Here is a 19,617-nt window from a genome sequence, read left to right on the forward strand (position 1 = left end):
AGTGAACCTTTAGAACAACCTCTTCCCTTCCACAAATAAGAGGCTCTCCTTTTTTCTTATCATCCAGTGATCCAGCCTTCAGCAATTTGCTTCTAGTCTTCCACTATTGAAGACCAACAGTACCAGATTATGAGACTGTATGGCTAGAAGACCAGATCACTTGAGAAAGGTCTAAAAATGAGTTTTGTTAACACAAAGCTGCAGCTACACTAACAAGCAAAGACGTATCGATTTTGTAGACTTCTACAGTTTCTAAGCTGTATCATGCAAAAGCAGAAACTGGAGCATATTGCTTTATTTACCGTGGGACTTCCATTTATTTGAGTAAGTAGTCAAAGTGGGAGGGGATAGAGGAACAAGCAGAAACCAGTGTTTCTTTACAGCATGAGATGAATGGCAAGAGCAGGGAAAAAACACACTCTGCTCTGGGAGTCAAATGCTAACACCTTTCTGTTAGGACCCTCGTTCTGCTTACCCTTGTCCCTGGAACATATATTTGCCCTCTGGGGAGCGGTGGTGCCAATCCAATGTCTCACGACCCGTGGAAACAACAGGAGACAAAGCCACCATCAGCAATCGCATCTAAGAATTTTACGTGGGACTCAGACTAAAAGTTTAGGCTGGAGAGAACCATGCAGGTGGACCTTGTCAATCTGTTGTCTGGGTGTCCATGATCTGGATTATGAGACTTGGACATTGCTCCCCATAACAATGTCTACAGTCCAAACTAAATGTGTCCAGCCCTGTTTTCTGGTCCTGAGGCCAACTGGCATGTAACGAGTTTCATCCATGCTATTACGCTCCATCACCCTGCAAAGCTGTGTGGCTGCTGCCAAATTGCCTGTTGAGAATAACACCTCTGGTAGTTCCCAAAGAGAGGCTGGGAATTGCTTCATGGGGGGAGCTGGTTGGCCTGGGGAAAGACTGTGCTAGGACCTTCCTAACAGCGTAATAGTATAAGTGGTTGAGTGCCAATGCCTGGGAATATATCATGGCAGTGTTTCATTCCACAGACGTAACCTGTGCCTCCCCCCCTGCCCCTGCCACATGTCTTTCTTCCTAGCAAAGGCATGTATCCTGCCAGGGCAGTAAGCAGCTACGCTGGACTGTACATTTAAGACTTAATGGTTACAAGTTAAAAAAAAACCAACAAAAACCCTAATCTTTTTTCCTCTGGATTACAGTTCTGATTAATTTTACAAGTAATTAGCCTAGAAGTAAGAAAACTCAGGTAAGATTGGGGGTTTTAATTATTCAGTAGAATGTATCCTAGATCACAAGCAAGAACCACAGGTGCTCAAAACTACCTCATTCTTTTCTAAGAAGGACTATTTCAAATTTCTAGTTGCACCAAGCCCTCAAAAGTTATCAACAAATCTATATGTGTTTTCACCTTACCCCCTTGTTTTAATAAGAAAAAAAATCCAAAGTACAGTTCAGATATGAGTCCTGTACTTAATCTAATAGTCAATGTTAGACTAAAGATTTAAACAATGCCTGCCTTGCTTTTCAGCAGAGGATCTTTCTCATTGCTCCTAGAGAAGAAAATGGCTTTGAAATTGCTGAAGTAAGTGCTGAGTCCCTCCTGGTTCTCTGCTTGTCCTGGACCTCTCTCAATAGGTTTGTACTGTTTGTATCTCCTGCAAGGAATGTGTATAGTTAGTTGCTGAAAGACATTTAAATGAAGGTCCATACTTAGCATGTAACCAGTACCTATGAGAATTAATCATGTATTCATAATATATGTTCTTTCTCCTCCTTTCCCCTCCAATCCCATACAACAGTAACTGCTGCAGATTAGTTGTGGCCTGGTTAGGCAGAAGGCCTGGTTAAGGAGAAGGCTCTGTTGCTTGGAGGAGTACTGTTGCTCTGTGGAGGTGTTTTCTTTCTCACTGCTGACTGGGAAGGGTGAGCATTCTTTTAACTCAGGAGCCTCAGTGTACCCTTAAAATCTGGTGAGAAACATCCAAGCTAATAACAGATGCTTCGGTTAACTACTTTCCTGATGCTCAGTGCCCTTTCCCCAATGAATTTATTTGTCAGTTACTTAATGAAAAATTTTGATGATTAATACTTGGTCTGTCAGTCATTCTCGAACACTGCTTGTAAGAGTTCTAAAGCTAAATTAAATTTCTGTTGGTTAACTTTGATTGGATACATAAATCACCTAATGCAGCTGGAGTTTGGATACTGGCTGAATGCAGTTCCCAGACTTTATAGTTTTACTATTTGTGCTTACGAACAGAAAATATAATCTTCCATGAAATTCTTTGATATTTGCATATTTTTGATGGTTTTATGGCTTAAGGCAGTAAACTCATTTTCATGTTTGCCAGAATATTTGTGAACAGCAATACAAAAGAAACAAAAATATAGCTAAAGCAAATTCAAGTTGTTGTTTTTGTTAATTTAAATTAATATTTTTATCAGTTCCTTGAACTATTATTAATCCTAGAAGCCAGCAACTTACTTGTAAAGGACAAAAGCCACAATGATGACAAACACTGCCAGCAAACCAAGGAAGATAAAGACACCTTCTGTTGTTCCTGAGGATGATCCTAGATTTCAAAAAGTAGGTTTGATTATAAGATTACCCTCATTTTTACAGTGAGATGGATTTTTCCAAAGAAAATGTCATTTTTACCAGGTTTCTTTACAAACTGAAGTACACTTAGTATGTGAAACATGCTAAGCATTGGAGGTCAGTGCCTTTGGCAGGAGGTGGTGCTTTCACAGCCTAATCAGTTTAATTCTCAGTGCCACCAGACTGTGAGTCGGGCTTTGGCAGTTTTACATATGAGCTGTGCTCCTGAAAACACACAGTTGCCCTTTTAGTGTGGAAGGGAACAGAAGGTCTTGCTGGCACACCACAAGAGGGAGCTAATTTGCTCCTTGCCCAATTGCTATGCTAGGGGACCACTTATACTGAGCATATAATATACATAATCTCTTTATAAGGTGTAATGTAAGAATTATTATCAGTTTACTGTCTTAGGGATGAAAAAAGAAATTTCCAAAGTGTTATTGTTTGTTTCAGCCTCACATCCTAACATGGTTAAGTGCGGCTGAGTGCCTGATTGACCCAGGGTTTGTTTGCCTTATTGCTTTAAAGAGCTGAGGGCTCTGCTTTTGTAATGTTCTTGTTGTGGGAAATCAACTCTGGACTCTGCTTGTCATTGAACTCTGCCTTCTGGTTTGTCATTGAGCATTTCACTCATATCTGCTCCTAATTGCATTGTATCTGAGGGAAGAAGAGGCCGAATCAATACAAGTGTTTTCTTGATTTATGTTAAATATCTTAATTTTCCAGTCCACAGGCTGTACATCAATTAATTTATTGATGTCATTGACGCTGAGACACATTCTTGGTACTCACATTAATAGTGTTTGTACAATGAAGTAACCTAGAAATGCGTGTTGATTTACCTTTCCAGTTTATTAATTTATAATTGCTATATATTAAAATCAAGATATCACCTTTGCGTTTACCATTTACTTGGTACATGTGCCTCATGCATTTTTCAGTTTGTTGATACAATTTTTTTGAAGGCTTGACAGTCCTAGTTTACGCAGTATTTTTGTTGATACTCTAGGAATTTACATTATTTTATGAATCACATAGGTCCTTGGACTAGTTTGCAAAACACCACACAACTATAGGACAGGTATAAATCATAGGAGCGCAACCCCTTCAACAGCAGTTTAATCAGATTAATAGTTGATGTTTTGTACAGTGCCCACATAACCCAGGCACAGTCTGCCAAACTTCAAAGGCCAGATGTTTAAGTATACTCAGACATCAAATGATGGGATTGTCAGAAGTTCATAAATACTTGCTTTCCCTCGAAATGAATGGAGAATAATGATACATGGGAGATGTTTACAAATGCTAGATGGGCTTCTGTGGAATTCATAGCAGCAACCTCTCTTAGATTCTAATTCTGCCTGGATTATAGTGTAAGCCCCAAACTACAATTTAGCTTTGCTCCTGGCAGATACCTAGGGAGACCAGCCTTGCTGGGCTAAAGTTAAGTTCTGTGAATACGATTTTGAGAAATCCTACTAGATGCTTATTTGCATTTTCAGAAGCCTACACACACTTACAGGTTGGGTAGACTGCCTTAGTCATCATGGATTGATTTAGGTACAGTTACGTTTATAACCTAGATTAAATAAAATCACCTGAAAATGCTGTAGCAAATGGCTACAAAGGGTCATTTTCTTGGCTGATGTTAATTAAAGAGTGCAGTAGAATCACCAGGATACAGTGGGAGGACAGTAGGGCAATGGAGTGGGAACAGAGAAATCGGTTAGGGTTCTCACTGAATCTGGTTCTGTCAAAGACTGCTTGGATAATCATGAGCAAGACATGGTGAGATTCATCTGACCAAAGGTAAACCATTCTATTCTAACCATTCAACTATTTTAAAATAGTCACACTGCGCACACTTTTCAGTCAGTGAATGACACAGGCCTTTCCAGAACCTGATTCATCTTATGCTAATGTAGAAATACAGACCAGGTCAAGATCAGTGGGTTATAAAGGGTGTCCAAGAAAGCCAGCTCAGCTGTAGGCTTTGATTCTGTCTCTAGTGAGCCAAACTCCTCTCTCAGTTTCTCTGTGTTTGAGTTCTCTGTGTGTGAAGCAGGCAGGCTGGCATTTCCCCCACCTGCTTTTCTGCCTAACAGTTATTCTGTGGAAAAATATATTACTGCTGAACAACTGTTAGTATTCATTGATACTGAAGGGCTTGTATAATTACCATACTCATTAGATCATACACATAAACCAAACCAAGCTCTAACATCAAAAATTCCCATAGAGAAAGGATCATCTGTTATCTTTGTGTGGACTCACAAAGCCTAGCACAGTCTCAGCTGAGGCCCCTAAGCGTACTGGAACCCATGTGTATGTTCCTGTGATCTCACCCCCTCCCCAGGGAAATGACCACAAGGAGAAGCTATTCACAGACCATCCACACCTTCTCTGTGCAAACTTACCTCCATTTACAGATATAAGTGCGCTTGCAAGGGCTTGACTTGTGTCATCTCCCAAGGTGATATTTATACAGTATGTTCCAGGTTCATCAAAAGCTCTCCGTATGGTGAGAAGGCATTTGTCAGTGATGATAATGGGGTCACATACCACACTCTGAGACACCTGGCATGTGGGGTCAGAAACTACTGTACAGACATCTGTAGGAAGACTGGGATGGGAAGAGAGAGTACATTGTATGTGTGGAGGCCTATTAGTCCAGTTTATAGACACTTTGCACTGATGCCCCTGTTTTATACTGATGCCTGTTTACTGGAATCAGTGACGTTATATTGATTTAAAAGATCATTGTGTTAATATTTTTCTATTTTTTCTGCATACATGTATATTTTAGATGTACATAGATTTTATATAAAATGCATATATAAAATCTTCCATAAAATCATCTTGTTTCACTTATAATTTAAGACTTTATTGTGGTCACAGTTACCTACCATAAATCAGTTTATAAAGTCTGTTACTTTTAAAATATGTTGCCATGAAAGGAATACATATTCTTACATGTAGTATTATGTGCAGTAAAATTGGCATGCTAATTTTAGAAAGATTAATTGTTTTCCAGTTGCATTATCAAGATAATTGTTGTACCTCTCAGTCCTCTTAACTCAAATCCCCTTCTTGGAGGTAGGAATATTAATGCAATGTTTTCCTACCTGAGGAGTTGCTTGGACACACCCATTTACTTTAAACATCAAAAAATCATGGCTAGAAAGAAAGGGTTTCCTTCCAATTTCAGTAGACTGCTTCCCATTTTACAGTGAATGCTGAAATCCTGTTTTTGCCAGGAAAATATAAAATTGCTTCTACCCACTTATCTAGCTCTTTTATTTTTACTTAGGCATGACATTTGTTCTGAATCCTAAGAGCCTAGCAGTATACAAGTGAGACTTGCATTATCTTTAGTTTCAGTAAAGAAATAAAAATGCTGAAGTTCCCAGCTTTTGTTCATGCAACTGCATCTAAGTGCAAACATCATTCCAGCACCTAACTATTTTTAAAGTGATTGGCAGTTTCATTTACACACTTACCTCCCTTGGCAGGTAACAACAAAGTCAACCAGTGAGTTTTCAGCTTGACTTTCTGTCATCTGGATATTTGTCATCTGAATGATATTTACCCCAAGGATTCCCTCTGGAAGAGGAAACAGATGTCAAGGGTAGGACATATGATAAGCTCTGAAATGTTTGTGTACAGAACCTCAAGTGTTTGGCTGATGCTCAGCTCAGGTTTTGTTTTCCATAACCCTCTTTCTCCCTTAGCACTCCTCTTGAAGGGTTTGAAAAAAGAAATGTTCCAGTGCTTTTCTTATGAGGTTGTTCCCTTCTGTTCTGCTCCCCCCCTTTTTTTTTTCTTAAAAAAAAAAAAAATCACTTCCACCTGATTACCTCTACCTCCTGCTAACCAGGACTTCTGTGCATACTAAGGTCACTCAACCTTATGTGACCTCTCAGGCCAGTGTGTTTCAGGTGTGCCAGTTTCTGAAGCTAATGGTACAGAAAAGAATGATATGGTCCACATTCTTGTCAGCTATTTGCCAGTGCAAATGACTGGAAACATTTGCACTGTAGCACAGGGGCAGCCATTGGCAGGAGTCCAGAGCAAGGCCCAGACTCACATGTCTGGAACCAAGGCACCATAACCTCTGCTGCTGGGTCCTGGAAGCGTGTGTAGTAGCTGCGTATTAACCTTTAAAAATGTTAGCTAGGTCCAAGAGAGAAGGATCTTGTTGTAGGTCACACATTAGATAAAAGAGAGGCTAAATAAATAGTTTCTCAACCATACATGTATTACATTACTAGCCCCACTCCTCTATTGAGGTATTGACTCAGGTCCTTACCTACAATAGAGATACCGGTTCTGTAATATCCATATCTGTAAATATGGCAGCCTCCATCAGGATTGTCTCCTGTTGTCTCGACAATGGTAGAAGAGTCTGGATTAGAAGATGGTTCAATGGTTACTGTTTGGTTGGGTAGGGAAAAATAGATACACAACTTAGAACAAGTTCCACTTAGAGGTATTCTGAACATGGCCATGTCTTTCAACTGCATTCATTACATATGTCATTGGTTATTTTGCTCTACACCTATGCAGTAATGCACTTATCTGTATAGGATCACGGTAGAAGCTTAAAGAAAACACATGTGCTCTGCTGTTCTGTAGAACCCAAGAGTGGCTGGGATTTCAGATTCTTTGGCCTGTGTAGCCTCACTCCAAAAGCCACCATGCTAGTCACCTGTCTCTAAGAAATAAAAGTGAGACTACAAGGTTTGGTATAATTAAAAACGTATTTAAAATTCCCGGATCAATTATAGAATAAATCCAAATGCCAATAAAAGCTTTAAAATGCTCTCTTTAAAAGTACCTATTTTTCTATTGCTCTACATTAGTGTTAGTTGAAAGAGTTGAAGAGGGGAAGTGATGGAAATTATATCTTTCCCTTTTCATTCTCATTTAACATTTTGTTAAAAGCACATATTAAAATTCTGAAATTTGAAAAACGTAGCCACATTTACAATTTAATAGTAGTAGTATTATAACTACCCAGGTTGAAGCTGCAGGTCTTTGGCAAATGTTAAAATTCTCTGAGATGATAAGCCAGTGCTGAACATAATGAAAATTATCCTGAAATATGATAGCACATAAATTTAAACTGGAAAATGCATTCTGAGTTAATGCCATGTGAAAATCCTATATTTTGGAATAAGAGTAACTTTTTGCTAGTTCAATCCAATCTCATTAAATTTTGGATGGAGATTAATGAAAACTAGGAAGGAACCAGCTCTAAGAGTGTTCATGCAGGCAGCTACTGTGAAATACCTCTTTTTCAGTTTAAATTTAAATCTTACCTCTGGAAATGTTCCTGAATAGGCAAGACTAAAACCATTTGATCTTGCATGGTAAAGGGTCTAAAAAGGAATGTGTCCACCTGAGGACGCCATTATGCTGTCATCATTGTGATAGAATTTGATTTAATGTAAATAAGAATCAGGTTCTTAAATGTGTAACTGATGCCTATGCGTTTATTGAGTCTGTCTCTAAACTATATTTGTAGAGGGTTTGCAGAGTTTTGCAGCTCTTACTTTGATGGCATATAACTTTTAAAGATATATACTTAAAACTCTAAATTCTGATTTTTTTAGCATTACTGCTGATCCAGTATCACTGCTGATTGATGAACTCTTACCTGCTGAGGTGGGCAGTGGTGGAGTGGGTGTTACTGGCTTGCAAGGTACAGGTATAATAGCTTGGACAGTTAAATTCAGAGTGAAGTTTCCTTGTAGAGCATAGGTGTGAGGTGTAATGGAGCTGCTTGATATAAATAAGCCGCTTCCATCTCCAAAGTCCCACTTGTAGGAGATGACAGAATTATTAAGATAGTAACTGGGATCATGGATCTTCACATCAAATGTGATTGGTGAGTCTTTGATAAAGATAGAGTCTGAGATGTTGCGGTCATTTTTCTGGGACATGTTCACAAATAATGGAATTTTGTCTGCAAGAAAAAAGGAAGAAAACAATTAAAGCAAGCATATCTGTCTGCAAACAGCTCCAAAGTTCCTGAATAGCAACAGTCAGAATGTAAGACATCATTAATATCTTTAACATGGGTTTCTACTTTAATTCAGTTTACTGAGTGAGTGTCAATAGGAAACAGTTACACAGAGAAGTATGGGAACATATAAGGAATCACAAGCATCTGTTGAAGACCACGTTTCCTCTAGTAGATCACTTTTCATCACAAAGTAGAAGTGTTACAACTGAGGTAGATACCAAGGTAAATTATGTTATTCAAGGCAATTTGCCAGAGATTTCACATCCATATTAAAACCTTTCTTGAGCCAATGCCTTCTTTTCATCCCAGATAGTGCTCATGTTACATTCTTGTAACACACAACAAATATCTCCAGTATTTTATTACAGTTTATTTCAGGACACTCACCTGTTACAATATAAATGCTACTTGCTCTTGCAATTGGAACATATGTTGAGTGCCCTCTCCTGTAAATGGATACCTCCATCACGTGTTTGCCAAGAGTGATATTTGCTGTGTTGACTGAAACAATTGTTGAAAAGCGTCCGTTTTTTTGGTAGTACTGACCTGAAACACAACATGAACTTATAAAATGTTTTACCCTTAAGGCTAGCTACAGGAAATTGTTCTGAGATAACCAATGTCTCTGTGAATCTTGGATTGTGTAAATCATAATATAAGTTTAGAATAGTCTTTCAGTTATCTGACAGGTCCTTTTGGAGCACTGAGTACTTACACAAGTACACTTACACACTTATTCCTGTGTTTTTTTCAAAGGTGTCAGAAAGATGTCCCAAATTTCACTGATCTAAGAAAAGGCATTTGCAAAGCATCTACATCTTTCCAAAGCAATTACATTATATTAAGTTATCAGGATTATGTAGTGAAACAGCATTACCTCTTAGGCATTTTAGATTAGCTTGTATCTGTATGTTTTCAGTGTAGCAAGAAGGTATAATGCTTCTTGCATCATTCACCAGAACCCTTTGTATACATTTACTTATTTATATTCATAACAGCTGATTGAGATAGGTAAATAGTATCAGCTTTATTTAAAATTGAGGGCATTATTATTATTACTGATGCTTATATTGATGTTGTCAAGCTAAATTAGGATATTAAGATTTATTATGTAGCCAGTGTCAGAAATAGCCCACCATTACATATTCAAGAGCTGAAAACACTAGAAACCAGTATCTGTGACTAGAACAGTGCCACACAGTCAATGGCAGTTTTCAGAGTCAAAAAGTGCTGTACTGTTAAACTAATCTACAAATATACAGCTCTGTGGTCTCTCTAAGTTCAAGAATCTGAAGTAGTAACAGCTGGTCAACAAATCATCTGGCTGACCTGCTCAGACCCTCTGTTTTCCTAGAAAACTATTTTGAGCGCTACTGAAAGGAAATTAATTTTCTACAGTTGTAATTCTCTGAATGCATAACCTTAAAGAAAATCTCCTGGTAATACATGATTTCCAAATCTGGCGGAAGATAATAGAGCAGCTGATGCCCTCTCTGAAAAGCTCTGAATGAATTCAGGATTCTCACTTAAGAACTATGGAATACCATTTAAGAACTTTTAATGAAAGATATTAGAAAAATGAGTTAATATACAAAGTGAATGTAAGTTTTGCAGCAACAACCAAACCAAGATATATTTTGCAGTACTAACCAAATGTATGAAACAGATAGACAAAGTTCCTCCTCCTCCAGTCAGGATGATGATGGAAAGGTCTCCCATCTGGAAATACGTTATGGCTGTGGTTGCTTGTGCAGTTTTCCCAGCCGCAGTTGTTGATCCATTTAGTCCAGTTGTAGACATACTGATCCTGCAAAGCTGGAGTATCTAAGTGTAGAAATAGGACATGTTCCTGGTCAGTTGTGAAATGTATGGTAAACCAGGAAACAGAATGCAGACACCCAGGTCACAGCAAAGTTATTGCCCTTAAACAATGGGGTAAGTAAGTAAGTGGGCTGTTTTTAGACTGACATTTAGTTCTTCTGAGACTGTGTTTTGTTTGCTTTTTTTAGACATAGTTAAAGTTGCGTGCCCCATTAAAGTAGCCTGTCAGCTACAGAGGATGCTACTATTTCACTGGAGCCAGTGGAGCTGCCCTGACATTCAGCATGCAAAATTTAAATATTTAAGTAGAAAAAGCATCTGTGGAAGCACTGGGAGGAAGTGATTTATTTTGTTTTGTCAGAAAATATTTCTATGGCACTTTTAAATGTTACACATCAACTACAGTACCGTTCTGAATAGTAAAAAGACAGTTGCTCCCCAAACAGTAAAATGAACATTAAGTAGAGAATGGGTATCGGCAGTTAATGTTTCCACTGTAGACAGTGGAAAAAGTAGAACTTATGCTGAAAAAAATCTTTGTTGATGTTCCTTGAGATGGAAATTACTTTGATCAGTAGAAACATTTGTTGAACGTTTAGGAATTCAGAGGAAGAACAGTACAACAGCCTGTTTCACTCAAGATCCAGTAACTTCAAACATCAGAACTGTGATGTTTTTTGCTCCTTGTAGCATGTAAAGATGGTCAAAAAAAGGTGATGTTCTGTTGAAAAGACTGCTTGTTTTTAAATGATAATATTCTCCTGGTTACTTTTTATTCTTGAAATATGGGAACGTGAAATTTACTCTTCCTTGAGGGTTTTCAGGACACAGAAGATTGTTAGTGATTCTACAATACTTAACTGAAAGAAGTCTCAATTGCATAAGTTGTCAGTTTTATAAATTTGGAAGAAAACAGTGTGACTGATCAGTTGAACCTGTCTTCATCTAGGGATTGGGCTACCTTGTGAGTGAGCTGAAAAGCAATAACAGTATTTTTAGGAAGCCAAATTAAAGTCAGTATTTTGAAAAGCTAATTTTATAGTGAAGACAAATCTCCTTAAAGTACTTGGCCAATATACGTAGCAGGTGCAGAACTGTAAAAATAATACAGTGATATTCTGAGGAAGAAAAGTGGCATGACACAGGCTAGACACTAGTGTAGTTATCAGTTAAAAGCAACTTAACTTTTGGTTACAGGTTGTGCTTCTGAAGATTTATGACACTCACACCACAACAACAGTGAGATACATAGACAGTACGTGGAGATTACCATTACCTACCCTGGGTACAGTTTCTCTCGTATATTATGTTGCCATCATTATCCTCTCTCTGGCACTTGGGAAACTGGAGAGTCACAACAAAGGTCACGTTGGATCCTACCAGTGCTGGGCTATCAGTGACCAACTTGGCTGTCACCTTTCCTCCTGTAGAAAATAAAATTGAGACTTCACTGCAGTGAAGGATGCATCAGAGCAGCAGTTACCTTCAGCTGTGCACTATTTACATTTGAAATCCTTTATTGACGCTTTCTTTATTTCCAATGGGATTTGTGCTCCTAAGTCACTTGCACCCATATCAAAATCCCAGCTTACAATCAATTAGAGGGATTCATCATCTCTGCCAAAATCACTCACTGACCTGCCATTTATTTCCTTCTTACAGCTGAGAATCAGATTTTTACCTATGGGGTCAATATATTCCAAAGGAGACTACTTTTATTTCTCCCCAGGGATACAGCCTTTAGACCTCAGTTGAGACAAGGTGATGATAAACTGGGTCTTCACTGTCGTTGTTAAACTGAAGCCCACAATACCCTAGGATAGAAGTTGAAGCTATGATGTGTCCCCTGGTGCATGTTTCCAAAAAGAAAAAAAAAAGGATTATCCAAAAAAAAAAAAAGGATTATCCTAGAGCACTGCCTCTTAATACGTATTAATTTCTGATGCTATGAGTTGTGGGAAAGCATATACTGTAATAACTCACTAGTATGCTTCTTCAGACAATGTACTAATAGTAGTATCCAAACCAATGGTCTCTAATTTATTATTGCTTGCAGCAGCTCTGGATATGACATGTAGGAAATAGCACTATAGCACCTGCACTCTTTGATGAGGTGGATTTTCTGGCCAATTTTTTCAATTTTTTGAAAAATTCAAAAAAATCCTTTGAATAATGTATGTGCAACTACCTTTCCAGCAGTCCTTCCATCTGGGATCTCCTTCTTCCCAGAAAGGATAAAGTTTTTCATTCCATTCATTTTGATCACTAGACCAGCCATGTAGCTTCTTATACGATGTGACAGGAGAAGTTCTTTCTTGGCTCAGCACATCTTGAAACCCTAGATAGATAGAAAAAAATGAACATATAATGTCATAATATATTCCCTGTTACTCTGTCAGGACATAATTGTGCTGAACAGCCTACTTGTGATTGTGTTCTTGCACTGATTAGAAAACTCTTCACTAGTGGAAAGTTATGGAACTTTATAGTCACAGCTATAAACACTTAAATCACCTATAAACAACATAAAGAAAATTCTGTCACTGATTTGTAGTTGCACAAGCTTTCCAGAGAAAGAATAAAAGTTTTACAACATTTTTATCGTATCAGAGCAAGTGTTCTTATGGAATGAACATAACCATGCAATAATCAGGCTACCTGTAAAGAGGTTGCTTGACTGCTAAAACTCTTTTGTGCCTGACTGGTAATCTATGACTAAAAGGGTTATAGGCTAAATTCACAGTGTGTCTAAGTTGTACTTTAGTGGAAGTTATGCTAGGAATGAGTTTTGACCCACTGAAGCTTCATTTGTGAGTTGGCTGGTGGTTTGGATGGGAGTGATTCTTAACTGGTATTTCCAGAAAAGAAAATGTAGAGCTGAATAGTAAATTTAATGTGTTAATAATATAACAACAAAAAGATACTAGCTTCATGCCTATTATTTTAGAAATGGCTCAGGTTAAATAATTTTAATAACTTCTTTCTTCTCATTTTAGCACAAGTGATGGACTCAAACTTTTCCCAAGCCTTTGAGAGGCCTTTAGGCCTCTGTCACAAAGTAGCTGCATTATGAGAAGCAAAATAAATAACTGAATAACCTGTAGGAACATGTTTAACACTGTAGGATGCCATCAAAATATGTTTGTAAGTAGGCTCATGGACAGAGTTCAGTTAAAGCCTGGAGGCTTTAAACAGCTCTGTCATGTTAATCAGGTAACTCTGGGTGTGCCATTCTGTCATAACATCAAGGGAGTTAGGATTTCTTCTGCTTTTCATGTCTTTGTTTTAAAGTTACCTGATGTTGGACACTTCTGTGATTTATATACAAGTGCAACAAAGAGCTAGATGATTTCAGGAAGAATGTAGAGATCTATAAGAAAGGCAGGAATGTCCCTGTCTGGTATTACATAACCAACTATGTTGGAGTTTCTCCAGGTTTTGGAAAAGGTACAGAACAAGCGTAGCCGGTCCAAGCTGCTGGAAAGGACATGCCTTCAGACAGGCCAATGCCCATCTCTCACGGTCAGTCCAAACTGATGCTGTAAGCTCTCTCTCAAGTATCTTGGGGCTTGAAGGCAGAAAGGTCTGAGGAAAAGAACAGATTTTGCACTTGGAGACATACACTCCCATGTTCTTTTGCCCTAGAAGGACTCCTCACAATCTCACTTAGATCACTTAAATCAAGTCTTTCCTGAAGATCTACTACACTGATATGAGCAAAGCACAACATTACAACGGACATTGTGATACACACATTACTCAATGGCCCTTGTCACATATTGTGTCATTTTCAGTCTTGGTCAGAAGTAGAGTTGGGTAATGCTGTCCTTCAGAAATGTTTCACAGAAAAAAAAACACAACAGAGATTATAAAAATATTTCACAAAGGCTTATCAAGTTTGATTACATTTTATGTCAAGAAATTAATATGTGATCTTGAAATTAAATGGTTTGGGATTTTTCCTAATTTTCCCATTATCTTTGATTTTACTTTAAAATCGTTTAATGAATAAAAATGTTTTGATTTTGTCAGATCAAAACAATGGGTTCAGTCAATGGTTTCCCCCCCCCCCAATGTTCAGTTCATCAAAAAGAGCTGGAAAACTTTCAGTTTTTTAAAAGCTTTTAATTTTTAATTTTGAATAACAATCTTTGAATTCAAAAGTCATTTTCTTGTCCAGCTTTGGTAATAACTGTGGTCACTGCTTCTAAATCACAAGTTCCTAAGTCATTTGTCTGCCTCTCTGATGTACTTTGTTTATTTCAGTCAAATATAAAACATTTCACAAGCTTCAGGACAACAAGACAAAGGCATTTTTTTCAGTTGAGCAAATATTTCAGCTCCAGCTTCTCTAACACATGCAGCTGAAGATTTTCAGTTGCTGAATTTAAAGGAATAAAAGGCTTTAATGTGTTTCTTCTTTAACAATGGAAAACATTCAAGAACAGATGTTGGTCATAACCAAAATTAGGGCAATTTGGTTCAAAATACAGTAATAATAGAATCTGAGGAAATGATTACTGTAATAGTTTTGGTGAGGTGATCATAGGAGAAAAGACCTTATTCTTGGATTGACTTTCTTCTTTCTCATTCTGGTTTTGTTTTTGGTGAAAAAGGAACAGAAAAGAAGTTTGGCATTCCTAGCCACACATGGCTAGCATGTTAGCCATGAGAGAGAGAAAGAAAGACTGTTAGAACAGCGATAGAAAGAAGACATAATGAAGAGGAAAATAAAAGAGTTATTAGAAGTAAAAAGGATGATATTATGGCCAAGCTAAGAAGTCATGTACATTCAGCTAAGCTGAGGTAAGCTTGGCTTCTTAGCCAAACTAAGAAGACATTTACATTCTAAGAAGAGTATAAACTCTGTAAAGTTAAATGTAAAAACATAATAAAGCAGGACAAAAGAGAATTTGAGGAACAACTTGCAAAAACATAAAACCTACCAATTAGTCTTTTTTTCAAACACAAAAGTAGTGGAAGGCTTGCCAGAAAGTCTGTAGGGCCAGTAGATGATGGAGATTCAGAAGACGTGTTCAGGGAAGATAAAGTGATGGCACAAAAGTAAAATACATTAGTTTGCATCTGCATTCACAAAGGATGAGCACTGGATATTTCCATGCTAGAATTTTTCCTTACAGTGATGGAGAATCTCTGTCAAAATGAAGTGTTGGCACAAAAAGTTATAGAATAAATCAACAAAATGAAAAAAGTTGTCTAAATCAGGTGGCTCTAACAGTATCGAAGTTATTCAAGAATGAAGTAAATAAGCTGTTAACCATAGCATGTAACCTCTTGCTTAAAACTGCTTCAGTGACCGAGAAACAAAATGTGGCAAATGTGATGGCAATTTTAAAAAAGGGTTCTAGGAAAGATTTAGAGGACTACAAAAAGTCTGATGCCTGAACTGGACAAGCTGATAGCAACAACAAAGAACAGAATTAGCAGAGACTGGATGAATGTGATACGATGTAAAATGCTCTAATTCATAACAAATCTATTAGAGTTTCTCTGAGGGAGTCAGTGAGCATGTGAACAAGGCTCATCTGTTTGATATAGTCTATTGAATTCCAGATGGCATTTGACAAGGTCCCCTGCTAAAGGCACATAAAGGAACTAAGTTACCATGGGCTAAGAATGAAGGATCTCACATGAATAAATAATTGGTTAAAATATATCAACCAAAAGTTATGAATAAATGGCCAGTTTTCTCAGTTGTTGAAATGGTTTTAAAAGTTCATAAATAATCTGGAAAATGGGTGATTAATCTGCTGAAAGTAGCAACTTAGAGTAGAGGGTAGGACTGACTGAAATGCAGGAAGACTGTATGAGACTCAATGATTGGGCAATAAAATGATACAAAGTTCAGCATAGTTAAATGTAACTCCAACTTTAATTACAAAACGAGGGGCTCTAAACTAGCTATTACCCGTCAGAAATGAGATCTTGGAGCTTTACAGTTTTCAATACAGTGCTCAGTAGTGGTTGAAAAGCTAGGGAAAGCTTAGAAATAGAGAACAAAGACAAAAGTGTTATTATAACTTTGTATAATTCTGTGTGTGTTCATGTCTCGAATACTGTATGCTGCTCTGGTCTCTACAGTTCAGGAAGGATATAACAACTGAAAGAGTACAGAGAAAGGTGGTGAGGATGCTACAAAGGGATAGAATTGTTTCTGTATGAGGAGCAGCTGAATAAACTGGGTTTTGAGCCTAGAGAAGAGGTGACAGAGAAGAATATAAAAACAATCATGAACAGCATGGAGGATGAAGCAGTTATTCACTATTTCTCAAAATACAAAAGCTAAGGAGAATTAAATGAAACCAGCAGGTTCTAAGCACATAAGAGGATTATATTTCTTCATGTAAGGCACAGTTAATATCCTGGGTAAATACTACTATGAGCTTGTCCAGTTATACGTTCATTACTATTCTCCATTGGAGACAGGTGCAAAGCTAGATGGATATTCAGCCTGACCTCAGCATTTAAGGTCTTTAGTTCCTTCTTGGAGATCCTGGAACTTGAGGTTAAATTCCCATTTCTGGGTTCCTAGCCCTGAGGTCAGTGAGTCAACCTAGATTGAGTCAAGTTGGGAGTCCTGGAAGATAACGACCAGCTCTGTGCCTGCCCACCACAGCTTGAGGATCTAATTCCTTGACTGGACTCCTTGAGGTTTGGGATCCAAAGGTATGGGTGTCCCAGCTGGGAGTGCTACCTCTAACCTGGCCTCTTCTAGCCACAGCTGAGCTGAGCAAATTACGAGAAGTTCATTCTACCTCTGCCTTTTTTTCCTATGCTTGTGCTGGGGAAAACTTGCTGGAAATTTGAGGAAATGAGCCAAGGCTTAGCTCCAGTCAACTCCCTGTGTATCTGTGGAGCACAGGAAATAGATAGCTGAAAGCTGTCTGCACTTTTCTCCAGCTCAAGTGACATTTCTACCCAGACTCAGGTAACCCTGAGATGGAGCAGCAGCCAGCTAGCTGCTGCCTACCAGTTCCCAAGCATAGCTACAGCAACTGCTGCACTTTGCAGTAGCAACACAGTTTTTACAGCTCTGCCTCAGGATGTTGAATCTGTAGATGTAGGGGAAGAGGAAAGGGGTAAAGCACTCACGTATGGCAGCAGTACACAGAACCACTTCAGCCAGGAGCAGGAATCCAAGGTGGTGGCAAACTCTGCTCATGGTGTGAGAGACCGTGCGTCAACTCAGCCTGTGCAGAGGAGCAGAGAATGCCCGTTTCTTCCACACAGTAACTCCTTCAGTCTCTGCTGAGAAGTGAGAATAAAGTTTCTCTGCTGCTCTGCTCTCTCATTAAATGAAGGGCCCCAGGACTCATCATGTGATGGAATTAAGCAGAGATGCATGATTTTGTCTTCAGCTTCTTTCAGCTCATGTGCTTATGACTCACTGCCCTTGCTTTCAGCATTCCCTGGGATTCCTGAGAGACCTGTTTAGTGCCACACCATTTACCTTGAAAGCATTTTTATACCAGTTTTGCACTGTGATCAACTTTTGCTCTTATTTGTTTTTAAATTAGAGCCATTTCTTTCCAGAAATCCAAATTAACTCTCACCTCAGACTGATTTGCAGCTGTTACTGCAACAGCTCATTGAATTTGATTGACCTGTCACTACTTCATTAACCTCTTCATTAATGACCTGGATGATGGGACAACGCACCCTCAGCAAGTTTGCAGACGTTTCAAGACTGGGAGGAGTGACTGATACACTAGAAGGCTGTGCTGCCATTCAGACAGACCTCGACATGCTGGAGAAATGGTCAGAGAGGAACCTCATGGGCAATGCAAAGTCCTGCTCCTGGGGAGAAATAGACCCATGCAACAATACATGCTGGGGAGTGACTGGCTGGAGAGCAGCTTTGCAGAGAAGGACTGGGGGTCCTGGTGGACAACAAATTGACCATGAGACAGCGATGTGCCCTTGCAGCAAAGGAGGCCAATGGTATCCTGGACTGCATTAGGCATCTCCAGCAGGTCGAGGAAGGTGATGCTTCCCCTCTGCTCAGCCCTGGTGAGGCCACAGTTGGAGTGCTGTGTCCAGGTCTGGGCTCTCCACTACAAGAGAGAGATGGCATTACTGGAGTGAGTCCAGCAAAGGGCCACAAAGATGATTACAGGACTGGAGCACCTTTCATATGAGGAGAGGCTGAGAGTTGGGACTGTTTAGTCTGGAGAGCAGAAGGCTTGGGGGGAATCTTATCAATGTTTATAAATACCTGATGGGAGGGTGTAAAGGAGATGGAGCCAGACTCTTTTCAGTGATGCCCAGTGACAGGACAAGAGGCAATGGGCACAAATTCAAACACAGGAAATTCTGTTTGAACATAAGAAAACACTGTTTTACTGTGAGGGTGGTTGAGCAATGGAACAGGTTGCCCAGAGAGGTTGTGGAGTCTTGATCCTTGGAAATATCTGAAACCTGACTGGACACTGTCCTTGGCAACCTGCTCTAGATGACTTTGCTTTGAGCAGGGGGGTTGGACTAGAAGATCTCCAGAGACCCCTCCCAACCTCAACTATTTTGTCATTCTGTGATACTTAAATGTGTCTGTCCCCACATGCTGGGCAACAGCTATAAACTAAATGGAGACTGGCTGATTCTAACACATCCTTGCACTTGGCGCCTGATCAGAGTTGATTCTTAAGGAAAACGTTCTTTAAAAGTTTGTGTAGTGGGGCACATGCATCTATCCTACTGCAATTGTGTGATATGACATCACAATGCGAGGTCTCATCAACCTGCAGGACATTTGCAAATGTCCTTTATGGCAGTGCTGCTCTGAGTATGATTTCAGTGCATGACACATATAGAGGCTTTAACTGAGATTGGAGACTGTTGTGGGCCCACTTTAAGGTGAAGTTAGATGCTGCCCACAGTTAGAGGTGTGGTCACAGGCCATATGTAGTGATGTCCAGTCCATATCTAGCTCATGAATTGCCATGATTGACACACAGGCAAGTGCTTCATTTTAGTCCATGGTGTATAGAGATAATGGAAAAACAGATCAAGATAATGGAAAATGGAAGCCAGGCAAATACTACACTTTTAACAGTTCAAATTCAGATTCAACATGCTTCACCAACCCAGATAGACGGCTTCCACAGGTGGTCTTCTGTAGGCAGTGAAACAGCTGAATCTCTTTGCAGCCCTGGCAGCCTCATGA

At 39.0% G+C, this 19,617-nt stretch overlaps 1 protein-coding gene across 1 annotated transcript; it reads right to left on the reverse strand.

Moving 5' to 3' along the window:
* Positions 1-1,486: 1,486 nt before the first annotated feature.
* GPNMB (glycoprotein nmb) lies at positions 1,487-17,616 on the reverse strand. The gene is made up of 11 exons (XM_067292487.1): positions 17,547-17,616; positions 12,622-12,771; positions 11,714-11,857; positions 10,263-10,436; positions 9,000-9,158; positions 8,244-8,552; positions 6,894-7,016; positions 6,085-6,187; positions 5,002-5,207; positions 2,471-2,558; positions 1,487-1,640 (listed from the first exon to the last, which is right to left on the reverse strand). The coding sequence occupies exons 1-11, from the start codon at positions 17,614-17,616 to the stop codon at positions 1,487-1,489; spliced, it is 1,680 nt and encodes a 559-aa protein (XP_067148588.1).
* Positions 17,617-19,617: the final 2,001 nt, after the last annotated feature.

Source organism: Apteryx mantelli, chromosome 2, assembly GCF_036417845.1.
Source record: "Apteryx mantelli isolate bAptMan1 chromosome 2, bAptMan1.hap1, whole genome shotgun sequence".
In the NCBI taxonomy this organism is placed as follows: Eukaryota; Metazoa; Chordata; class Aves; order Apterygiformes; family Apterygidae; genus Apteryx; species Apteryx mantelli.

Coding starts and splice junctions, on each gene's coding strand:
- GPNMB (XM_067292487.1), bottom strand. CDS start 17,616: ATGAGCAGAGTTTGCCACCACCTTGGATTCCTGCTCCTGGCTGAAGTG. Junction 11,858..12,621: donor ATGGAAGGACTGCTGGAAAG/GTAGTTGCACAT, acceptor TATTTTCTACAG/GAGGAAAGGTGACAGCCAAG. Junction 2,559..5,001: donor ACTTATATCTGTAAATGGAG/GTAAGTTTGCAC, acceptor TTTGAAATCTAG/GATCATCCTCAGGAACAACA.